This window comes from Chaetodon auriga, chromosome 16 (assembly GCF_051107435.1).
Source record: "Chaetodon auriga isolate fChaAug3 chromosome 16, fChaAug3.hap1, whole genome shotgun sequence".
In the NCBI taxonomy this organism is placed as follows: Eukaryota; Metazoa; Chordata; class Actinopteri; order Chaetodontiformes; family Chaetodontidae; genus Chaetodon; species Chaetodon auriga.
Window position 1 is genome coordinate 17,675,465 of NC_135089.1, and position 24,171 is coordinate 17,699,635.

General features: G+C 40.7%; 2 protein-coding genes across 3 annotated transcripts in view; one reads left to right on the forward strand and one right to left on the reverse strand.

The window, feature by feature from the left end:
* Positions 1–18,802, reverse strand: part of grb2b (growth factor receptor-bound protein 2b) — a 29,621-nt gene extending 10,819 nt beyond the window's left edge. Inside the window, exons 1-2 of the mRNA XM_076752987.1 lie at positions 18,648–18,802; positions 16,800–17,053 (exon numbers count right to left, since the gene is read on the reverse strand). Of these exons, the coding sequence (XP_076609102.1) occupies positions 16,800–16,877 (78 nt within the window). The 5' untranslated portion in view covers positions 16,878–17,053; positions 18,648–18,802. The remainder of the gene's footprint in view (positions 1–16,799; positions 17,054–18,647) is intronic.
* Positions 18,803–20,178: 1,376 nt separating this feature from the next.
* mchr1b (melanin-concentrating hormone receptor 1b) lies at positions 20,179–22,905 on the forward strand. Of its 2 annotated transcripts, XM_076753112.1 has the most exons (3): positions 20,179–20,248; positions 20,402–20,501; positions 20,786–22,905. In XM_076753112.1, the coding sequence occupies exons 2-3, from the start codon at positions 20,435–20,437 to the stop codon at positions 21,787–21,789; spliced, it is 1,071 nt and encodes a 356-aa protein (XP_076609227.1). In that variant the 5' UTR covers positions 20,179–20,248; positions 20,402–20,434; the 3' UTR covers positions 21,790–22,905. The 2 variants fall into 2 exon arrangements, with proteins under 2 accessions (XP_076609227.1, XP_076609228.1); XM_076753113.1 differs by lacking the exon at positions 20,179–20,248 and having other exon boundaries at positions 20,357–20,501.
* The last annotated feature ends 1,266 nt before the right edge of the window (positions 22,906–24,171 follow it).

Consider the following 24,171-nt stretch of genomic DNA (forward strand, 5'->3'; position numbering starts at 1 on the left):
TGTTAAATCTGTGAAAAGAAATTATATTTTGTCTAAAAGATAACAAAATGTTTGTAGCTGCTGTCATGACCAAAACTGAAAATGTCTATAACCAGAACCTGGAGTGCAGTGTATGTAAACCTACTGGTCCTGCTTCATCTCAAGACTCTGTGGAATTGTTCTTTGCAAGTTTGCCATTTCAGACAAACACAAAAACAGTATGGCATAAAATTTCACTACTGCAAGCAGGTTTGGTTTCTGAAGTGGGGGAACACCAAAAAATGATGACAGTTAAACAATATATAATATTTTAGCTACCATTTTTAAAAACCTGCAGCTGCAAACCATCCTATGTTTTTGTTCTTTGTCTCAGACAAAGTTGAGTCGGGGTGATGTGTGAGGCACAACCCACATTCTGGTTACCCAGGGAAAGAGAATCCTCTTATCTCTTAATATTTTTGTGGTGGACATCTGAGAAACTAACTTGCCAATGAAAGGTATTTACGAACGTGTCAGATCAAACCCATAGCAGCATAATCATCCTATTAAAAAGATAACAATCATGCATTTGCTTTCAGTTTCTATTTAAAAAAGGAAAGTTTCATTTTTTCAGAAATGCACTTTCTGGGAATGGAGTTAGACGAGAAGATTGATACAACTCTCATATCTGTCCATTAAATACAAAGGTAATGCTCACAGCTGGAGCCAGGGTTAGCACAAAGACTGGAAACAGAGGCAAACAGTTAGCCTAGCTCTGTCCTACGACAACAAAGTCCACCCACCAAGCACCTCTGACTGCTTAAGACACTATATCGTTTTTTGTTTTTTTTGTACAAAAACCAAAGTGAAAAAACAACAATTTCCTGTTTTGCATCTGGTTATCTGCCAGACTATTTCTTAGCTCTGAGCAACTGCCAGGCAACCAGCATTTTCATTGCTGTGACAAATGCTTTAGCAATAAAATAATGTGCTTTACTGTGGTACTCCAGCAACATGATCATGTAGAAGGTAACATTACGAGCAACACATGCCAATTTCTCTGTTGTTAGCTGCAAGAACAAACACATTAATCTTCATCTACTCAAACCATTCAAGGACATGAAGAGCCAGCAGATTCACTTGATGGAAATGTCCCCTTAATTTATATCTGTGCACTAATTGTTTCTCTTTTGACTGCTTTGACTGTTTGTTTTTTTTTGCTGGTTAGGCCTGTTGAATTTGGCATTAGCACATTCCGTGGTTAATATGGCTAGTAGAATCTATAATAGAGTCCCATGCTATTGAGCAATGTTGGCGTATTTTATATTTAGGAACAGGAAAGAGAAATGGTGTGAATGCCAAGCCTCATTTGAAGCTAATAACCGGAATGGTAGGTTGGATGTGAGAAACTGTAAGTGTTGTTTTTTGTGCTGTCTCACATAGCCAGACCTAACCTTATCTCCACACTTCATACTGCAAGGCAAGCTCAGCTGGTTTTGTTGGTACACAAAACCCTCCTCTGCAGCATGCAGCATTGGTATGTGTCTGCTGCTGCTTCATGTAAATGTACCTGACAGACATGTAGTATACTGAATGTTGTACTTAGAAAATATACAATGCTAATAGAGTGAAAATTAGCAGACTCATGCTTTGAGTGGAGTTTTTTGGGTCACATCTCACACCCCTACTTGGATCGACATTTTAACTCAAATGCTTTTTTGGTCCTTCTGGTGGCTCTCAAAACTGAAAGAATGGCAGTCCATGAGGAAAAGCAGAAATAAAATATTTGCTTGGCTGGCAGTTTTTTTTTAACCATACGGAGCAAAGACAACCACAGCATTGTGTCTGTCTGTGTTACGTTTCTGTGTTCCAAGCCGAGACAGCATTGTGCTGTTGTACTTCTGTGGATGATATGCATTCCCTCCCTCTCTCTGAAGATATTTTTTTTTTTGTCTTTTAATCTGATTGAGCCACAATAGTTGTAGGAGTTTCTATTTGAGAGGCTAAGGTCCAGGCCAGGGATTATCTCCTCCCCAGCTGCCACTGCAGACTCCCTCCTCCCACTGTCTCTCTCGCTCTCACACACACACTAAATTATTATAGCACTTCCACCCACAAAACCTTGTGTGACACTAAACAGTAGCCGTCATTCACAAGAGCCCCATTCCCACAACTACCATTCTATAAAACCGTGAAGTTTTACAAGATTCTGTGCAAATCCATCTGATAAAAACAGGGTTGCTAAATATCAACGTCATTAATAATTTTCCCAAGTGCTGTCTTTCGGTCTGGAGAAACTGATCAAACATAATAGGATTTCTTCTATTTTATCCTGTCATGTAATGAAAATGCAAGGCCGCAACTCACATTTGATATTTGGATTAACAGAATTTATACTCATTATTTTCACCCATGTTCACTGTCTGTACCAAAGCAGAGCAAACATGGATTTTTACTGGCTTTGACTTGGATGTGATCTTAAGGGACGACCATGGGGGGATTAGATTAAAATCCTTACTTTCACTTTCACAAGACATCCATGTATAACATTTAGTATGCGGAAAAAGAAATTGCCATACTCAAGAAGGCATTATTGCATAAGGACGACTTACTAAGCACTGCTGAACATGCGATGGCTTTAGAGTGAAGTACATAGGAAAACAAACAGCAAGGGCAGAGAAAACAAGATGCTAAATAAAACACGTCTGCACAGTCCACATGGCACCGCAATAAATCAGGAGCAGGGATTACCCCCCAATGCAAGTTAATCTGAGCGTGCGGCAGATCAGCCAGATAGAAAGATAGACAAGCTAAAGCTTCATCAGGACCTCAGAGGCCAAAAGCCTGTTGGGTCTGCCACCAAGTTTAATGAAACTGATAGAGCCCCTTCTGCTGTCTATTTGCACACCAGGTGGCAACAATGACAGCATCAAACCCTGTTTGGTTGTCTAATCAGACCATTGAAAAGTATCAGTTACAACAAGGTACCTGGTAAGTCATAGTTAGCCATGGGTAAGAAGAGCCAGTGGACCAAAGCTGGGAGGAAATAAACATTTTAAAGGAGCCCACACAGCATATCTGACATCAGGAGAAACACACTGCAATATCAATCATTATTCCACAGAGTCAGACAGATCAGATAAACAAGGGATTCTTTTTAAGTCGTTAAGGAAAGACATTAGCATGGCAATATAAAATCTGACCTCAATTTATGTGCTGACAGAGAAAGATGAGAAACCACTGTATATAATATACACACACACACACACACACACACACACACACACACACACACAAACAAATACAAATCTAGCAACTTCAGTTATACAAGGTGTACAGTACAAACCTACTTCTGGCCAAAGCGTTTGAAGAGTTCAGAATTTGTAGGTTACACAACCTCAAAAAAGTTGGTATGGCACAAGACAATATTGAGCCATCAGGTGGGCCTTGCTAACCCCCCCGCCCTCCAACAACAACAACAAAAAAAACATTGAAAAAAGTCTGTGACAATAGAATGTAATGGTCTGTAGTGGTCCACACACTAAGTGATGCCTGGGCATACGTGTGTGCGTGTGTGTGTCTGATTTAGCCTACTTTCGGGGACATACTTCAGACTAAAGATTAATTGAGGACGGCTTGTCCAATTGTGGACAAAAGCTGTTCCCAATGAGGAAAAAATATTTTTGGGTTAGCGGAGACAATGGCAAGGGTTAGAGTAAGTCTCTAGAAAATTAATGTAAGTCAATGCAACGTCTCCAAAAGTGACCTAAGTGAACGAATGTGTGTGTGTGTGTGTGTTTGTGTGCGTGTGTGCATGTGTCAGTGCCAACTGCGTGGATGTCCTGCAGGAATGGAATCTGAGGCCTGGTATTTTGACATACTGGCAGCAAAAGTGACCCCTGTGGTGGCACCAGATCTCACACAGAGGACAAACTGATTCACCTCCCACACAGTACAGTATCTAAGACAATCCTGCAGGGTCTGTGGAATCAACCCTTTAAAAAAAAGGTAGGTTATGTGTTGGTTCAACAATCCTAAATACCCTGAATGTGTTATCAAGGATGGATAACTGTGCTGCAATTGATGGACGGGTATGGAAAGACAGATTTTAAATCACAGCAGATTTGGGGGGTGTGCTGGTGGGGCGCATGGCATGAAGACCCAGACTGGTCCACTTTTGTGCTTTGTTTAGCAAAACAGCTCTAGAAAAATAAATAAACAAATGAAAGCCATCAAAATGAGTTTGACCTCCTTTGCTCTCAGCAGGGAGGCTGCAGACTTGGATCTGGGAAGCAGTGAGTGCCACCCAGATACAGACAGACACACAGAAAGAGATTACATTGAATACCAGCGAATGAAGGCTTGTAACACCCTTGTAATTAAAATAATGCTTGAGGCCATTACCACACGGGGAGTCCCCCACCCCACCCAACTCTCTTACAGAAGTCCAAACTTCAGGTAAAGGAGTAATAACACGCCCACTGTCGTAGGCGTAAACACACTGAATAGTCAACTTCATTTTTTCTGAAATTTTCAAAAAATATTTATTGTAAGCATTAAAAACACTTGACCCATTCATTCCCCTAAGCACATATTTTGAGACTCACAGTGGTATGGACTGTGAATGTGTTCGTTTACTAAACCCATCAATGAGTATTCTAAATTGGAACATACACTACTCACAAAAAGTCAGGGATATTTGGAAATTTCAGGATGAACCTAAAATGCACTATAACCTTTATAGGTGAACTTGATCCATGAGTCAACTAATAAATGTCCTGGTTGAATTAAAACTGGTATTTAAACAGTTGGTGGGTTGTCCCTCTTATGGACAATTTTGACAGCCCTAATGGTTGCAGCAGTAGCTGTTTACAATAACATGTACTATACTGACCTACAAAAAACTGTGGTTAATATATATTTACCATAACTGAACAGGTCATAGCCCCTAAAAAGATGATGAACCCACCAGCCAAACCAGACGGGTGGTAAAGTCTAATTAACAGTCTAAATGTGATAACTCCCCCATTCCTTTCTCTTCTCAACATCAGTTTGACTCAGGCAGCTGGGGGGAGGACCCTCTCTTACATCATGATGTTGTTTATCACAGTTTGAATTCTCAGTGCAGTTTATTTTGGTTGTACCCTCTAATGACTCAAGCTGAAAAAGAGTAAAGTGACAGAATCTGTGAAGTAAACAGATGTGACAGCTTAGGCAACTGTGTGCATTTAGGAACAACTGTTGCAGTTATGTCGTATTAGGAATGGGCTTGTTGCCCTCTGATGCCACTGCAAGCTCTACCGGCTCTTGAAGAAATCAACCAACCATACACCTGTGGCACCCAATTTGAAGTCAGTGTTGATGATGATATGTGACTTTTTCAGTCATGTCAAGGATTATATGTTACTATGGCCACATCAAGCATGTATTTATAATGTACTAAACATGGCCCAATCAGTGTCTGTCCACGTTTTTTTTGACTCTTTCGCCCTTGTGGCTCATGCAGAGTGGAAACTGAAGTTGAGCACAGAAGAAAAAAAAGCAAGAGGATGATAACTTTTAAATACAGCTGTCAGTGACTTTATGGCACATCAGGAGGGAGTGGTGTGGAGATGAGAAGGAGTGAGATCTAATTACAGCTCTCTGACTCAACACTCAGAGGAAGAGCAGTGAGAAAAGAGGCAGAGGGGGCAAGGGAAGAAGAGCGAAAAACAAGGCACAAACCATGACAGAAGGCAGACCAAGAGAGATGAATAGGAGAAGCATGAGAAAGCGACAGACGCTATGAGAGAGAAAAAGCATGAGACAGAGGACCACTTTGAAGAATCACACTCCTTGTGATCAGCTTAGGAACACTCCTCAGGGGCAAATTGCATAAAATGAGGGCATCTCTTTTTCAGAGCAGCCAAACTAGCTATGTTTTATTCTGTGGAGTGCACTGTCCTCCATCTGCGGTAGCTGGCTAGCTAGATGCCTTTTTGTGATACCACATCAATTCCCCGAAAGAGAAAGTTGTTTCATTCCCACACTGTTCCCCTCAGATGCAACATCTAACCTGTCCTGCCAATGAAAAGTTCTTTCTTCCTCCTCTTTGTGTATAACAGAAAATCAATCAAAGGTTAATCTTTGACTTGATGGTGGTTTTTGTGTGAAAGACACAGTAATAACATTGAGTTACTCTGAGTGACGTCTATTGGGATGTTTATGTCCAGGGGTGGTGATCAAAAACACCCAAGCTGACCTAATTCCTACTTTAGATGGCTGCTTATAATAAACCACACCACTTGCCTGTGCTGGATTACCGACTTAAGACCGTGTCTATGGTGCTTACCTCTTTAAAGGCATATTCTTCACCAGATATCTCTTCATGATTAGTAAGGGTTAGGAGGAAGCACCTTATCAAAGCACTCAGAACTGTCATAACTGCTCCTAATGTGGTAATGTGCATCTAGGGCAATTATGTTGGAGTTGACAGTAACAGTCTTTGTTTATTTAAGGTTTAAAAAGTTAAGAGTTGTTAAGAAACAGACTATCGGCCATCTTGGCTGCCAGGACCTGAACTGAATCAGAACTGCATGCATCACCTGCATGGTCAGTCTGTCAACAGGAAATGACATTCACCCAGATAATCAAAACTCCACTCTGGACTCCCTTTTCCCAGCTTCAGCAGAGCATGTCTTAGCCATGCCATGCTGTGCTGTGTCAAAATCATATTCACCAATCAGCCACTACATTAAAGCTATTGACAGGTGACGTAATTTACATTGATCATCTCATTACAACGCAATGTTCTTCAGGAAGCCTTGGGTCCTGGCATCCACGTACATGTTACTTTGACAGGTTTCACCCAACTAAACAAGACAACCGTACTACCTGATGGTAGTGGCCTCCCCTGGCAGGACGATGCATCCCGCCATACCACAAAAACAGCTCAGGAACGGCTCGAGGAACACAACAAAGACTCCCCAGATCCCAATCCGACTGTACACCCATGGGATGTGCCGGAATAAGACCAGTCCACAGAGCTCCTACATCCCAACCCACAGGACCCAAAGGATTTGCTGCCCACATACCAGGCCATACAACACAGGACACCCCCAGAGGTCTTGTGTGCATGCCCAACTGCTCAGAGCTGTTGTGGCAGCACAAGGGGGACCTATAAAATATTAGGTGGTTTCAAAGCTGTGGCTGATCAGTGTACAAGGCCACCAAGTCTCTGACTCATTTTCTCTGCCGTCAACAGCTCGTCTTTGCTGTAAAATAAGCTAACATAGATATAAACTGCAAAATAGTCTGAGGTCATTACTTAGACAGTGCCACATTTAAACAGTGCCTTCAGAAACTCCAACAATGGAACTAAAAAAAGCAGTCTTTGCTACATGTACACTACTTTGGGTTAAAAATCCCAAAATGCAATGCACTGCATTTTATAGATATGAAAATAACAATCATATAAAACCTGTTAGTGATCACACAAAACACTAAAGATTAATGAGTTTATGAAATGTCAACTCACTGCTCACAGTAAACTGGGGTCCATTATACTAGGAGTCGTAAATGAGAGAGTAATTTTCGGACACAGCCGTCAGTCAACTGCATATGTTGACTACATACTCTCAAATGCTCTGGCAAGTGCCTCAATACCACCTGTACTGCTGCTGCTCTTTGCATAAAGTCTACAGACTGTACCTGCGGGCAGACAATTTACTGCTCTAACGAGCTGTGAGCAAGTAAGGCCACAGAAATGGAGGGAGCAAGTGTGTCACTTTGAGAGAGCGGGTTTCGACTTCAGTGTCGGCAGCAGGCATGTGTGCTGACATATTAAACCATGCCCAGTTGGGCAGCTATTGGGCCAGAGTGGGAAGTTGCTGGGACAAATAAGTGTCAGCCTGCTAGACCTGATGCCATGTGCAGACTTGGAGCAGATGCCTCAAACACACACACACACACACACACACACACACACACAAGAAGCACAAAATGAAAAAGGAGAAAGGCAGGAAATGGTTCATGCAAACACACTTTCCTCCATTACTGAGCTAAGGCAATATTTGCAGTTTCCACATCTCCTTCCATTGGCCCTGTGAACAGCAGCATGCAGGTAGTGGCGTCACTAGCAGAGAAAAGTCCTTATTCTTGTTATTTTGGAGTAGACTGTATGTTAACTATCAGCTTTTATCTATTACTGTTTCACGAAATAAAATCCATTTACAAATAAAGGTTATGTAAACAAGAAAAGCAACACCTGTACCAGAGCGGGGCAGAGGTATGACACTGACTGAAACGCTGAACTACACTTCATCTGACTCATTTCTATTAGTTTTGTCTGCCTTTAATTCCTGCATTCATTGTGGCCTATAGTGTGTCCTGTGGCTATACTTCCTGGCAAAGCCTCTAGAAAAGTTTTTCTTATGGTCGCAAGGTCACACTGTCACACTGACAAAAGAGAGAAGAGCAGAAAAACAGAGCCAGAGAGATGTACTTATCCAAGCTTTCTCTCCGGAGACGCAGCACTTAATTAGAGAATAGTCTGCTCTTATGCAAATGTGCACTGAACACACACAGTCTCTTGGACTCCAGTGAGATCCTATAAGGCCTCTGGCAGTGTAAGTAGGGTGAGTCTCAGTTCTATCAAAACCTGCACAATGAGCAACATAACAGCGATTTATTGACCCTTCAGCTCCGCAGAGTCAGCTGCACTGCTGCTTTACAGACAGCCAAGAAATCTGCAGAAAACCACTGCTGACTTGAACTTTAAGAGTTTGGAAAGGAAAAATCAAATGGTGGGATTTGGATCTGGATTGGAGCTCAATCTCTAACAATGATTTATGAGTCTTTCAAGTGGGGTTTGGATTTTCAAGACATTCAGCCATCAAAAGGCACTGCTGATACAACTCTTATTCTTTTCATTGGTCAAGTAAATGGGGAGGGGAAATCAATACCCTAAGCACTAATAGGAGATCAGGGAGGGAAGGGGTGGGGGGGCCTTCAAAGAAAGTGTTGAAGTAACTGGCAATAAGCTCCATCTTCCTCTATATCTCAACCCCAAAAGAGGGATAACATGTCTGTCACAGGGTGACTTCAAAGATGTTTTACAGCACCAAAAATAATTTACTCTAATTCTCTTGCATGTGGTGTTTTCACTAAATTCCAACCATTTGTGTCAGACAGAACTGGGCTTCTGCTTCTCTGTGTAAAGTCAGTGCTGTAATGTGGTGGGTGCACACTGCAGAGTTGCTGGAGTCTGCTGAGGAGACACAGGAAGTTGCTGGGGGTTGGAAGACACATCAAACAGGATGTGAAACAGCTAAGCTGTGGTATTAGCACACACAGATACAAGGACACACTTGAGTTAGGACAGACTAAAGAACTTTACCACAGATTCTCACCCCAATTTGACTCTGGGCTTGAAACGGTTTGGGGTAGCAGGATGAGTGGATCCAATATAGCTTTTACTATTCTGCAGCACTCCAGTTTTAATGTTTTTCCTTGACCATGCAAGCCTCTTCACAAAGTCTGGTTTTGTTTGTAGTGTTTTAGTTTTATGTTGTTTCATCGCAATTTCAATCTCAATATTTAATTTCTCGGTACAGTAATAGTTTACATTTACAGCAGTTTGACATTTGCCTCTTATACTCTTATAATCACTGTCTTACTGTTCCATAAAGGCCTTGGCTCTATAGGTAATCTATTGGAAAGCGCTCATTCAATCCCTGGGTCGACTATAATTGGAGTTTTATGGCATACTGTTTCATTAGTGGCTGCAATATAACAGACTTTAAATTATAATTGCTTTGAATCTGTGGACGACAGTTTGCAGAAGTAGCGAGTCGGAAAGACGGATCTTAGATCATGCTACATGGGCAGAGTTCAAAGATCTGTTGATGGGAACTAATTCTGTCGGCTAGCAGTGCTGTTAATCTTTATTTATTTAAGGAGGAAATGAGAACAAGTGCACAGTGCTCAGGGCAATGGCCAGATTCTACTGTGGCCTGCACTTGCCTGCTGCATTGCCTCTAGATCTGCTTTCTGACGGAGAAAGTGAGCAGAATAATACCAGGCTAAGCACAGAAATTGACTGACGCGATTACAAGTGTTCAAAAATGACTGAACAGCTGGATGATTTGTATTAAATTTATGCTTGTGACAAAACCATCTATGTATTTGAGCAAAGAGACCTGTCAAAGACCTGTTTCAGTCCTACTGCTCTGTTCAAATGTTGCAATAACAGGTCATGTCTCATAGATCTGAAACCTGTTATAACAGTGGATCTCTAACTTCAATAAATGACTTTTCACTAATCTTAGTTAATCCTCTCCAATAATGATCTACTGAGGTCGAATATTACTTGTAAGGAGGTCAGAGTGATTTTTCCATGGCCTGTTACATTTCAAGAGCACATTTCAACTCTGAGTATGTCAAGTAGTAATGTTAAGAAGTGTGTGTGTGTGTGTGTGTGTGTGTGTAGATCTCGCGGTTCAAAGTCAACTTTTGTATGTGCATGACATAGTTGAGCAGCAGCACAAACGGCACAAAAAACTTACAGTATACAGTTCAAGAAAGTTCTTTGCTCTCGCAGTTGCAATTTCCCGTTTTTGTCTACGCATGATGGGAGATCACATTATGAAACTCGTCTGCATTATGCAAACTTGTCATGGGCCCACACACATTTGTACTTCAAGATATTTTACATACAAGCCCACACTTCGATGCTTTTTATATATTTCTATATATCCGGAATTTAAGACTCAAATAACAATCAGGCTCTATGTTGAGATTAAGGGAGAAGTTAAAACAGTTAAACAGCTTGAAACTGTCTGTAAAGATAAAACAGAAAGGTGGTTGCAACAGCTCTGTGTGCCATTTGCTGATAAAGAGCAGAAGTTACACGTAGAGTAAAAGCACACACACCTAATTACAAGATTAGATATATTGTATGAAAGATTAAATGGCTCTGACATTAAGGATACTGGATTCCTAAAAAGGCGAGCTAATGGCTAACCAACAGCTGTTTTTCATATGAAGGACGACTTGGTGACGGGTTGGAGCCTCTGTTGTACTGTAACAGTTTGCTTCACTACTCATGAACTGGCAAATGAGACAAGTAAATGTTCGGGTATGACTCAAGCTTGCAAAGTAAGACGGGAGCCTGGACTGGTCAACCAGTTGTGAGTCACAATGACACAGTGCTTGCTAACTGGCTGACAGTTGTGGACTACATATCTTGGAGGCACTGGACAAGACAGGCTTCCTTTCATCTAATAAATGTCCTTTTCTGTGTTGTAACACGGTTACATTCTGAATACAAGCACAAGTTGCTGAACAAAGAGTATTCAAATGTGTGTAGAGATAATAACGGATTTAGCATCACCTCCTTAATTGGAATGCTGGATAAAACGGAAATTCCCATAAGACATTTAATATCATTTTCATCTTCCTAAATGCTGGACAAACAAACACTTTGTAATCACCCACCTTTGTGGGTATTTTGACAAGTGATAAAAGCATCAGCATGCACACATTTCAGGATGATTAAACAGTTGGACACAACAGGATTTCGTGTCCCTAAAACAACCTTTCTATCCCTTCAGTGGCAAACACTGGATAAATGCTTACATAAAAGGCCTTTATGAAAGCAACTGAAACAAGGTGGAACATTGCTGTGTGGCATCAAGCCAGAGCTGGAACTGCCTAATATTTGGGCTTCATCATAGAGAGTTTTAGTGAGTCTCTCAAACTGTAACCATACTGCTGGTGCTGATCATACTTGCCACATAGCCCACTGTGTCTTCAAACCATACTGGCTTCCTTTCAACTATGTATACTGAACGGAGATTTTAAAAAAAGAATTACAATCGCTGGAATGTTGACGACAGTACCCAAGTGCCTATTTCTGTGGAGTAGATGGACGAAGTGAAAAACAGATGTTCGTGTATGCCAATGTGGGGCCCAGAGTTAGCAACACATCCACCGTCTCCCAGTGACACTGAAAATGGTGAGAAGTTAAGGATGCTACATACAAGGGAAGCCTTAACACGGGCTTGCTCTCTCATCAGAGGGACCCTTTGTCCTAAGAGCAGAGCTGTTTAGTATTAGTATCAGCAGACACATAGCACCGCTGATGGAAGCAAAGGAGCCACTGTGACAACACTACACCTCAGAAAAGGTTTCTTGAAGATGTACTACTTCAAATGCTTGTGCATAGCATGCTGTACAGCATCAGGTAGAGTGACAAACAGTTCTAAAAAAAACAAAACAAAAAATAGAGCCAGCATGTTTTTACTGTTTAAGTTTGTAAATCTGCCTATGTTCTTTTATATGTGGTAATGTTGTCAATTGACAGAGGGATTTAGTTTAGTATTATTGATGTTTAAACAACCGTTATGTAACCAAATAGCTAACTGGTCTAAAAAGCAGAGTGCAAAGAGCAAAGCGAGATAGTGAGAGAGAGACACAGACCAAACCGATGCAGGTTTATTTTGCACTGATTGCTTTGAAGTAACTAACTAATGCAGAGAAATTAGCAGGAAGAAATGTGTAGCAGCCACAAAGGTAGCAGATGCACACAGTGTATTGGTCTGTTGCACCGCACAAGATGATCTTCAGTACTTTGGAGACCAGGGTATTTTAAACTTTAAAATAATTAACAACAAAAAATGTGCAAAAATGAGCAGGTCTTCTCAGATTGATTGGTTGAATCAAAAATCAATGCTTACAGATGACCAAATGATATTGAGCTGAGGCCATATAGTTTCATGCTAAATAAGGTGTAGCGTGGGTCCACCTGTGTACCAAGATGTTTCAGAGTATGACAGGAGCTTGTTCCGTCCTGTTTCTCCGAAGTTACCTGAGGGGAAACATTCAGACTTGAGACTAATGTATGGGTACTGTGAGGAGGAACAAAAGAGGAAAATAGGATGAAAGAAATGGAGAGGGGAGATGGAATCTGACAGACATCAAGCTGATGCATTCTGTCTCAAAAAGTGAACTAGTCCTTTGGGCAAAGCAAGCAACAAATGATTCAGATGAAATGTGGACAGTGCTAGAGGCAACATTCATGCAGGCTTTCCTTCCCCATTTTAGATTCAGCCTTTGTCCAGAAATAACCTGTAAAGCATTTTTTGTAGCTCTTAAGGTTGTGCACTTACAGTACATTACCCACTGGCTGGGTCAAATATGGAAGGGCAGGACATGTGAATATCTTTTTTAATATTAATGCAAGGCTGCAGAGTGCAACATATACGTTGCATATATGTCGTGCGGCGAAGAAACAAATCAGTCTATGTGATCAATGAAATTACTGCAGTACCACCTGTGCGATACAGCTTTGCAATGTGTGTGTGTTAAACAGTCGGAAACTGTGCTAAACACTCAATTGCACAGAGGTCTTTTCATTTTTAAACACCATTTTAGAATGAAAACGTAGATGTAGCCAGAGCTGCTTGTTTGTGTATGAGGTGAATCAACGCTGCATCGACATTCTACTTGGTAGTTGTGCTCTATCATGCACTTAAAAACCACGTGCCTGTCTACGTAGAGTCACTATCCAACACCGCAAGTCATCACCACTCACTGAATTTCCAACCAACTTGATTTGATTTGTTACAAGTGACATGGAATTATGATACAGGACACTTGATTAAATTAAATGTGGGTTTTCATACCAAAATACTTTCTCTTGTGTTGATAGTAGCAGTAATACTTTTAGAATATTTTAAATGAACTTATTATATATGTCTCAGTATATTCTTTTTTCTTATTGCAAGTAAACTGGCAGACATGATAATTTGGAAATAAATGAAGACTTGAAATAACATAAATAAAAAATATAATAATAATAATAATAATAATAATAATAATAATAATAGTAATAATAATAATATTTCTATTGCATTTCCTACTATTTGAAAGGGTTAGAGACCTGCAACAATATGGTGTTGGCAGAGATGTACTTCACAAGTGGGACGCGCTATGTACTGTGTGTGTCTATGAGCGACTTGAGCTAGATAACATGACTGCCAACAGACAATGACTCGTTAAAATTGTAGGGCGCATGTAAATCACAAATAAGAGAACAAAAGCAGTTTACAGATTGATGCTTTATGATAAAGAAATTTACTGAGATTTGAAGTGCACTGTACAGCAAACTGTTTGTCTGAAAAGATTTGGACGCTGCCCTGTATGCACCATTAATGTTTCTTGTCAGTCACATAGCTGTTTGTGATGGGCCCGCACTGCTAATGTTTGCTTTGTGAGATGGTATCAGACATTTTACACTCACAATACAAATTTGTGGCTTATGCTATGAAACTTTAAGCCTCTGTAGCACGCGTGGTATGTTTACAAAAAAAAAAAAAAGTAAACTGGAAAGACATTGTGTGTAGCACTGATTGGCACCAAAGTCATACATTTTAAAACTTCACTCATAATGACAACTGCACGTGTTAATATTGCATGCCAGATGTCAAGTGGGACTGGTGGTATGATTTATTCTGTGAGACAATTAAGATATGGAAAAAAAGGCTTTGTCTGATATGGCTCTGTCTGTAATTACAAAATTAATTAAGTCACATCATTCAGTGTAGATTCTGTCAAGCTTCATAGTGCCAAGTAGAGCTTCATACACAGGATAAGACTGAATCTGAAAAATGAAGCTGTAGTGACTTTCATTTGAACACAAAATGCTCCATGCTTTTTATGTAGCCACACATACTGAGGCTTTGGGGAACAGAATCTTTGTGAAGGAGTTAGAAAACGCCTTGAAGCATCTTGCACGGAAGAGAAAAAAAAAAAAGAAAAAAAAAAGAGAAAAAAAAATCAAGAATTGAGAGCACCAGCACACTACACGTATAGGGAACTGAGAAGTACATTTTAGGCTTTCAAAATTTACCAAAATTAAGCAAGACATTAAATTGTAAAACATATAATACAAAATATTCAGTTTAGTCTAAATTACCCAGGCACCAGCATGAACATCTCATCTTTAATGATGTCAATTAAAGGAAAAAATCTGTGGCATTTCCCACTAACATCTTGGCTGGAACTCGGCCATTTGGTAAAAAGCCTGAGCTTTTCCAACGAGACAGCTAGCTGGTGAAAGTACTGAACTTTCTCTTCTCATATGCAAATTTAATAAGAACTCATATTTAAATCAGTGTTTCCAGAGGTACTTTTCTTTCCCACCCTTGAGGCCCCCCTAGAGAGATAAGAAATCTCTACAAAACTCCCAAAACAGCACACATCCCCTGATAGAACAGTCAACTTATCCATGACAGCTCACTTTTAAATTTCACATACATATCTATACAATAGTATAAAATCAAGGTATTCCACCACATTGATGCGAACTGTAAAGCAGTCTTGTATGCTGCCAAGTCATTAACATAGGGACAGTTTCATCTCACGTGGACTGAAAAGCAGAAGGTTCTGCAGAGTTAAGGTCAAAATTTTGTCTTAAGACAGTAAAACTATTTGGAGGAGATTTATTTGCTGCTCACTGCTGATCCCTTATCACTAGCTACAGTTCTCTTTTTCCAGTCTGCATTCAGCAAAATTAGTCATGGGCTTAGCAGTAATGATGACAGCATTCATATTCTAATTTGGATAATTAACTTTGGAGGAATAAATGAAATGAATATTACTAAATCCAAAATGTTGTGTGTTATATTGCATCACAACAATTTTCCAACTACCTGCATGTCTGGTACAGCAGATGTTGCCTGTAAAAACAATTAATTGTTATGATCAAAACAGAATGACAGGTTACACTGAAAATACTCACAGATCTGTGGTTCTTTCAAAATGTATCTTTTACAAAAGGAGTTATTCACTCTGTGGGCTCTTGTTCTTTACTAAAATGACTGACCTTAAAGCCACGAGGGGAAAAAAGGGATTCTTACAGTCATGCATTATCAAAATGATGTTTAAAACTGAGTATTTAGCTGCAGACATTTTCCTAGAAAATAAGGAAATATGAAGGTTTATCTATTTTTTCTGCACTGTCACCCCTGCATCCTGCCCATCATGGCTATGACTCTAAACAGAGGGATTATGATGATCGCATTTAAATCCTAAGAGAATCATTGTGTAGGAAAATTGCAGTATGTACTTTCTAATATCTTGACTGCCTCATCAAGGTCAGAGAATGGCACAAACACGTTTCAGGCAACCAGAAGGCATAATGCTTTGAATAAGCTGCTCATGCCTGGTGATCTGGGCAAGCCTGGGGTTTCACAGAGAGCACTAGAGGGAGTTCATAATGGAACAAAAACCTTGCATCCTTTGCCTCTTTAATCACTAGACCTTCTGCAGTGCAGTTGCTCCTTTAAAGTATATACAATAGGCAACACAGCATCTAAGCTTAAAACGATGTTGTGTTGTCACATATAATCACCATGTGCACCATCACATGATACAGCAGTGTTTTGGATTTTAGGCTGTAGGTCAAGCCTGGTGATCTTTTTCTCTTTTTTATATGTGGGTTTAAGTTTGACAGATACATATGGCAAGTGTGTGACTGTGAAAAAATTGAAAAAACAAAACAAAACAACACAAACAAACAAACAAAAATACTTACTCAATTTAAGATACAGACTTACTGCTGTAGCTTTATTTGGGCGATGATTTTAATTCTACAGATTTTATTTGTGTTCAGTAAAAATGATATTACTGTTTGAAACTCACTCACTCCCACACCTGATGGTACTTTCATTTAACACAGGACAGATATGGTTACCTACACAGGAAATAAACCTACAGCAACAAAATATTTTCTGGCATGTCATACTTATGAGTAATACAGACAAGCCTTAACATTAAACGATCAACTAGTTGTCACTTACCTTGAGGATGTCTCCACGCTTGAAACTAAGCTCATCATCAGCAGTAGCTTTGAAATCGTATTTGGCAATGGCCTCCATCGTTGTTGTTGTGTGCTGGAAAACCGCTTGGCTGTAGTTGTCTGGCAGGGGCTGAATAAAAAATAAAAACACTTATCCAGGCTTCTGTGGCCAGATGCTTCTCTCCGAGTCTCTCCTCCCGTCTATGACCCGCTCCTTTTGGGCTTAGACCTCACATAAAGGTTACAGTACGGTACCTGCAAACAAGACACAATGTGGTATTCACTCACTCAATTTAAAGGAAAGAAATGTTGAAAGTGAAGCAAATGTTTACTCTGAAACATAAAGACTTTTAAACAAAACGAAATTTTAAACAAAACTGAATAAATAAGTCAAAGAATATCGGGAAAATGTAAATATAAATTTTCCTTAGTCTGTACTCATCAATGCCTCTTAGTTTCACTCATAAAATGTTTTTTTTCTAATTGTTTTCCTGTGATCAGTGGAAAGTCATTTTGTGGTCTAGACGTCGCATGCTTTGTTCTCTTAAGAACTTACAATATCCAAAATATAGCACGCAATCAAAAATGGTCATCTCCGATGGAAAACCTGTGTGAAAAGGTGTCAAGGCCTACTGTCCTCGCTCTTGCTAACCTTGGCAACATTAAGAAGAGGACAAGGATTCTGATCCAAAGTTCACCACCATCAATGGCAATGCTTCCTGACTTTCTGGACAGCCAACGACCTGGCCCGACCACAGATAAGTGAGCAGCTTATTTAAGATGAGCTGACAGTGATACACTGGTTAAAGCCACGGTTACTGAGATAAATAGATAAAGCTAAGTTATCTCATTAAGTTGTTTGCTAACATGCTAGTTGCCGTGTAGCTCTGATGGGTTCACACTAATAACATACAGCTCAACATCCAATAATGCCATTAAAGCTGACAGCCAGCCAGACGACAAAATAAGAATATCAAACCTCGGCCAATTATCTGCAAATACTGACTTGGCTTTTATCGCTTTTTTCCAACCACAATTCGTGTCATCTCGTCACGGATAATCCTACCATGGGTTAGCTAGAACAGTCACAGCAGAAGATGCAGGACTCTTATCTAGAAGTCATTTGACAGTAACGACACAATAAGTCCTAAAAATGGGACAGTAGACATTGTTTACAGTTCCACAACTGTCAACAACTCAACCCATGGCCGATATATCAGAAGACAAATGAACAATAAAGCACGTCAGTGACAGAAGTAACGTTAGTCAAGACAAAGTAATGAAAAAGGAAGCTGAATTCCAAAGGGCGCAGACTGAAATAATCCTCTTTAATTCACGACCGTCTCATGATTTCATTTACTGCCAGAACAGTGTTGGACTTCAACACCTAGCAATAAGCCATTTTGAGCATCTGTCCGCGTTTTTACCGTATCGAACGAGTTCGAGTGGCTCGAGTCCGTTCCAGTCAACAGCCTGCGCCCAGTCCTCCGGAGCGCGAGAGCTAGCATGCCGGCTAACGGTCGAGTAACAATAACTGCGATGCAGCGTGAATATCAAACTTAACCCCATTAATTTATCACAACGGGCAAATTAACGATGACATTACTCAACACAAGTGACCAGTTTCTAATAAACATGAGACGTTTATGAATGCCCGAGGCCTGCAAGCTAGCTTCACGTTGGCAAATGTGAAAGGGAAGAAAACACCTTTTTTTTCATAGCGCAAGCTGTTGTTGCTAGCGGAGTGGCACAGTTAGCCCAGCTAACGTTACTGAACTTGCCTAGCCTGCGTCGCGAAAGGAAAGACTACACAAGTTTTATGAAAAGATAAGGAAAAAAGAAAACTCACCACTCGAGATATTCCGTTTCGATGCTGCCACCGTAACAAACGAAAACCCTGTCGTGTAATTATCCACTCCCCGTTTCCTCTTGAGAGGCAACAAACGTTATACGTCTGATGTCGCTTACACCCCGTCCTCGGAGCCTGAACGTAGCTACTAGCATAAGGTTTACGACGCTTATTTCCGCTTCCTTCCACAGTGCGGGGAGGGCGAGCCTGGCGCTGTGACTGGAGCTCCTCCCTGTCAGTCTGTGCCACTCGTCTGCCAAACGCATCAAATAACAGTCAGTGCCGCCTGAAACTGCCTTTAATTATCCCCTATGATTATTATAAGTATCTTCATACTAATACCTATTATTAGTTGGCCTGTGTACTTCGTGACATAACCCTATCTATCTATCTATCTATCTATCTATCTATCTATCTATCTATCTATCTATCTATCTATCTATCTATCTGTTTTTGCGTTTGAGCCAGTGACATTAGAATTAGAGGGTTAAACCACATGTAATCCCTATCAGTCATTAAATATTTATGACATAAGGCGAGGAGGTATATAAAGCTAGATAAGGCTGGAAGGCTTCAAGATTTATGTGTGTCAAAATGAAACTGTTGCCTCATCAGTGACTTCACTAGTTAGGTGATATAATACACAGGACAATGCACCATATAATGAATACAAATAATAATAATCATATCAATGACAAACTCAAGCTTTATGACTGGATATGTCATAAACAAAGCAGCCAAAAACAAACGCACCTTACACAGGCACTGTTGTTTTTTAACTGATATTTTTGCACCATTTGCCCTCAAAAAAGTAGCTCATATTAAACTTCTTCCCCTTACATGTTGCTCGCTGTTACCTTTATCCCACCACAGAACCCACTATTTGGTAAATAGTTGGCCGTCTTTCCCTGTTTTCATTTTTCGGACATCTGCTTTTAATTCTGAGCGGAGCATTTCATGAAATACTTTGACAATGCTGACACCTAGTGGACAGATTGAACCCCAGGAAAACAGCGTTAGTGTGAAGCACTGGGGGACGACAGCTTGCTCTGCTGCTCCAATCGTGCCAGAAGTTCCCATCAGAAAAGCACAGGCTTATGGGATAAATATAGGGATGTCATGGGGACTGTGTTGATATGAGACAACTGTAAGTTTATATGTTTTAAAGATATAATGGAGCTAACACTGCCATTGAAAAAAAAAAAGCATGGTGTGGCACTGCTATAGAAGAAACGCCTATATTTAGCACAGAGAGAACAGGTCGGCTAAATCTTTTCACACACAAAGGAGACGGCATAAGGAGAGAAAAGCAGCCATGTGTCTTTCATCTGATATCTGCCTTACTGAAGACAGCTCCAGCCTGTCTTTGTCCTGTGGACAGGAGCAACATGTGACAGGCAGAAACGTCAGCACTGGCTCCTTCACTTACTGTCACACATTGTCAGGTGCTGCCACTTTTCAGGCTGGCAGAATGACGAGGTGTGACGTCAGCTCCGCCTTTCCTCTTTAGCTGTCGCGTGCGCTGATGAAGTCCTGGACAGCACAAACATGCGCGCGGCGCTGCATCCCCTCCGGTCAAATCCATAAACTTATACTGCGAGGTGGTTATTTTTTTTTTGCTATTCAAACTAAATGTTGCCCTTTTATTTTTCTAGTTTATGTCTAAGCAGGCTTTATTTCGCTCGAAAACTGTGATGTAAGGTGTAGCTATTGTTATTATTAGTATTATTATTCTCATTATTATCACACTGCAGACTGTTACAGAGGAAGACCAAAAGCTGTTTGGGATGGACTTTTCTTGCATTCCGAATTCATCTTTTCCCTCCATCAGCTCCCCCCAGACTGTAGTAGAAGGTAGGTTGTTTCTTTCTACTCCTTTTAAAATGAACTCATAAGCTGAGCACGCGATGTTAGTACCGTGACGCAAATGCAAAATTGTTGTTAAAGAATTTAGGAATGGCTCAAATTCAGTGCCTTAGAGATAAATTCAAACAAAGGATAATTAGGGAAAAGAATGGCAGACAGCAGGATTTACTGTGTGATATGTGACTGACAGAGTATTCTTAAATCTCGTTGTACACCACGTATAATGACAATAAAGGCATTCTATTCTATTCTGTTTGTATCTTTTTTGGCAGAACATGAGCAATACAACAATGTGCTCATGTCCAGCATCTTTGGTGTCATCTGTTTCTTTGGGATCTTTGGAAACTGCATAGTAATCTACACCATTGTGAAGAAAACCAAGTTCTGCTCCCAGCAAACAGTACCAGACATATTTATCTTCAGTTTGTCCCTCGCAGACCTCCTCTTTCTCCTTGGCATGCCTTTTCTCATCCACCAGCTTGTGGGCAATGGCTCCTGGTGCTTTGGTGGCACCATGTGCACTGTCATCACAGCGCTTGATTCCAACAGCCAGATCGTCAGTACGTACATCCTGACTGTAATGACTCTGGATCGCTACCTGGCCACTGTCCATCCCATCCGCTTCAAACATGTTCGAACCCCCTTTGTGGCTGGGGCGGCGGTAGCTCTGGTGTGGGTCTTTTCTCTGGTCTCCATCACTCCGGTCTGGATGTACACAGGACTCATGCATCTCAAGGATGGCTCAGTCGGCTGTGCCCTCCTGCTGCCCAACCCAGCCACAGATACGTACTGGTTCACCCTCTACCAGTTCTTCTTGGCCTTTGCTCTGCCCTGGGTGATCATCTGTTGGGTTTTCTTCAAGATTCTCCAAAACATGTCAGCTACAGTTGCTCCGCTGCCCCAGCGCAGCCTGAGGGTGCGGACGAGGAAGGTGACCCGTATGGCAGTGGCCATATGCCTGGCTTTCTTCACTTGCTGGGCCCCCTACTACATCTTGCAGTTGGCCCACCTTGGAGTGCAGCGGCCCACCTTTGCCTTCCTGTATGCCTACAACATTGCTATTAGCATGGGCTATGCCAACAGCTGCATTAACCCGTTTATCTACATTGTATTAAGTGAAACATTTAAGAGGCAGTTTATTGTGGCTGTTCGACCGTCCCACAGGGTTTTCAAAGTCGCTCCTGCTCTGACCGACGGCAGTATGAGTTTGAGGTTGGCACCAGACAGCATTCATCCATCTCACTTGCACTCATGTGTGGCAGTGGCTGTGCACTGAGACATACACTTAATCTGGCCATCCTCGACCACTGCCAACCACCAACAAGTCACCACCTGCCATCAATGACTGCTCTCAAGCCCTCAGCAACTACTCCTGTTTTCATGAAGGCATAATGGGACTCTGCTGAACTATAAAGCTGCTTCATGTCCCCAGTGATGATGCAATCTGTGACATCTTAATGCATGTTCAATGTGAGTAATAGTTATATTAAGTCACCCTTTTACCAAAACGAGAAAAATAGATGACCATCTGGCAAATAATATATTTCGACTCCAACAGAAAATCAGCCAACAATGGAAAACAAAAAACACGAGCGAATTCATTATTGAGCATAATGAGTGCCTCAGAGCCCTCTGATGTTTACTCAATCAATCATTGCTGTGTATCTGTATCATCATTTAGATGCATTTTTGATTTGAGGGCCACAAACTCACAAAATAGATATTTGTCCACTGTGTTATTTCCCCCATTCAAAAAACATGAATCACGTTTCTGCAAATCTTGATCTTGATTCTGCACCTCAACATAACAATTTTAATGATGTGAAATATCACTTACACATGGTTTTTAACAGTATTAAAACAGTGTTAGCAGTCTGCAGTCAGTATTGTATTGTTGGATTGCAGAGTTTATAGTGCAAGCCTTTATGTTCGTCTATCACACAGTATGACATTGTGTTGTAACTGTGACCCAGACAGTCATGGCACTAATAGCTGGCCATCCTTTGAACAGAAAACACATTGTCTGTGTGATTCTTAAATTTATGACTTTTTAACTGTTGTAATTCTATCTATATTGTGGCAGAAAAACAGTCTCTTTTAACAGACGGTTTGACGGGTCATTGCATGCATATTTTACAGATGTCTCTGTGGTGTTAACTGGGCATCTTTACTATGATGTGACTACAAAGGAAATGTACTCTTTTTCTTGTCTGTTGTACTCTCTGCATGTTTAAACTCCTGGAGATACACAAGACTGTCCTCACATTGCTCAAAATGAAAGGACTTGTATTGATTTTGGTTGGCAGGCTGTATCTTTAGCAACACATGTTGGTTTGTAAGGTTAAAAAGAAAAGCTTGATTGCTTTTCTAACTTTTTTTGGCAAACATTTTCTTGTAAATGTATGAGGAGAAATCTCAATAAAGTGTTGAACTCAGCTGAAATATCTCAATTCAGTTGTTTGCAAGGTCATATATAAAGTGGGGGGTAGCAGAAATTTACAGACTTAAGAGGATGAAAGCAGCTCTGTTTCCTTTTTGTTTCTCCGGCTTTTCACAGTGGGGGGACTCGGCATTGCTGCTTATCCAAATGCCAGGTGGCAGGAATTAAAGTATCACCCATTATCTTGAAAAACACAGAGGAGTGGAATAAAGCCAGGATTATGTGGCATTGACATGATAATTCCATCATCATGAGGACAACCTCCCTCTCAGAAAAATAATGAAATGGCAAGGCAATTATTTACTTTCCACCCCTGAGAGGGAGCATTGTTGAGTAACAGCGGTAACTAGACATAAATAGGTGAATGTTTCTCTGTCCTTGTGGCACATCGTATTTTTAAAGTGTTTTAGGAAGTAAAGTCAGAACTGCTCATTTATTATTCTGCAAGTGGATATATTGTGTGCATTTCGTGTGTATGCACTGCTGTGAAGCAACACAAGCTAATGAAATAATGATGGATGTTTGCTGAATAAAAAAGTGTATGCTCCAGTAAGTCCACCCACAAAATCAGTGGATGAGAAATGGTGCCAATGATGTAATTCTTCCCATTTTATGCTGCAATTATTTGTTACCAGCGCAGTGCTTATCAGTAGGTACAAGGGAACAGGATGTTAGTTTGGGAATAAGGAGATAACAGTGTGGGAATTTAAAATGTAATTGTATGTAATGTGCTGGTAAAGTATTAGAACAACAACAACAACACAAATCGGGAAGAGTTGAAAAGAAATTTAGGTGGAAAAACTTAAGACTTAAACGAGTTAAAGGAAAAATAACACTTTTCAACAGCACAGGGATACTTCTATAATATTTGGTGGTGAAGTTAGCACAAAGCCACTCTCTATGGGCCCCTCCCGGCATCCACGGCTATTCATTCTAGTATCCGTGTGGGCCCTCCTCCCATCAGGGCCCTGTACACTCAGTCCTCTCTCCCCCCAGTCCCATGCTCCAGTCCCTGGCAAAATGTTGATGTTCGTGTGAACCATAGAGAGCAGCAAGCCATGAAATATCCCTGAGCCAAGCTTTCATGTGCACAGCATGTGAAAAGTCATAGAAGAGTAAAAGATAGAATTAAACCCAATTCACTGATGTAGTGGAGTGTCGATGGATGGATTACTGAACACAGCTTCAGTCTGAAGTGACTGTTCACATTCCTAGTCA

Bases quoted from the DNA above. Each gene is read 5' to 3' on its own strand.
- mchr1b (XM_076753112.1), top strand. From the start codon at position 20,435: ATGGACTTTTCTTGCATTCCGAATTCATCTTTTCCCTCCATCAGCTCC. The intron at 20,502-20,785 runs GTAGGTTGTTTC...CTTTTTTGGCAG, and splicing joins CCCCCAGACTGTAGTAGAAG to AACATGAGCAATACAACAAT.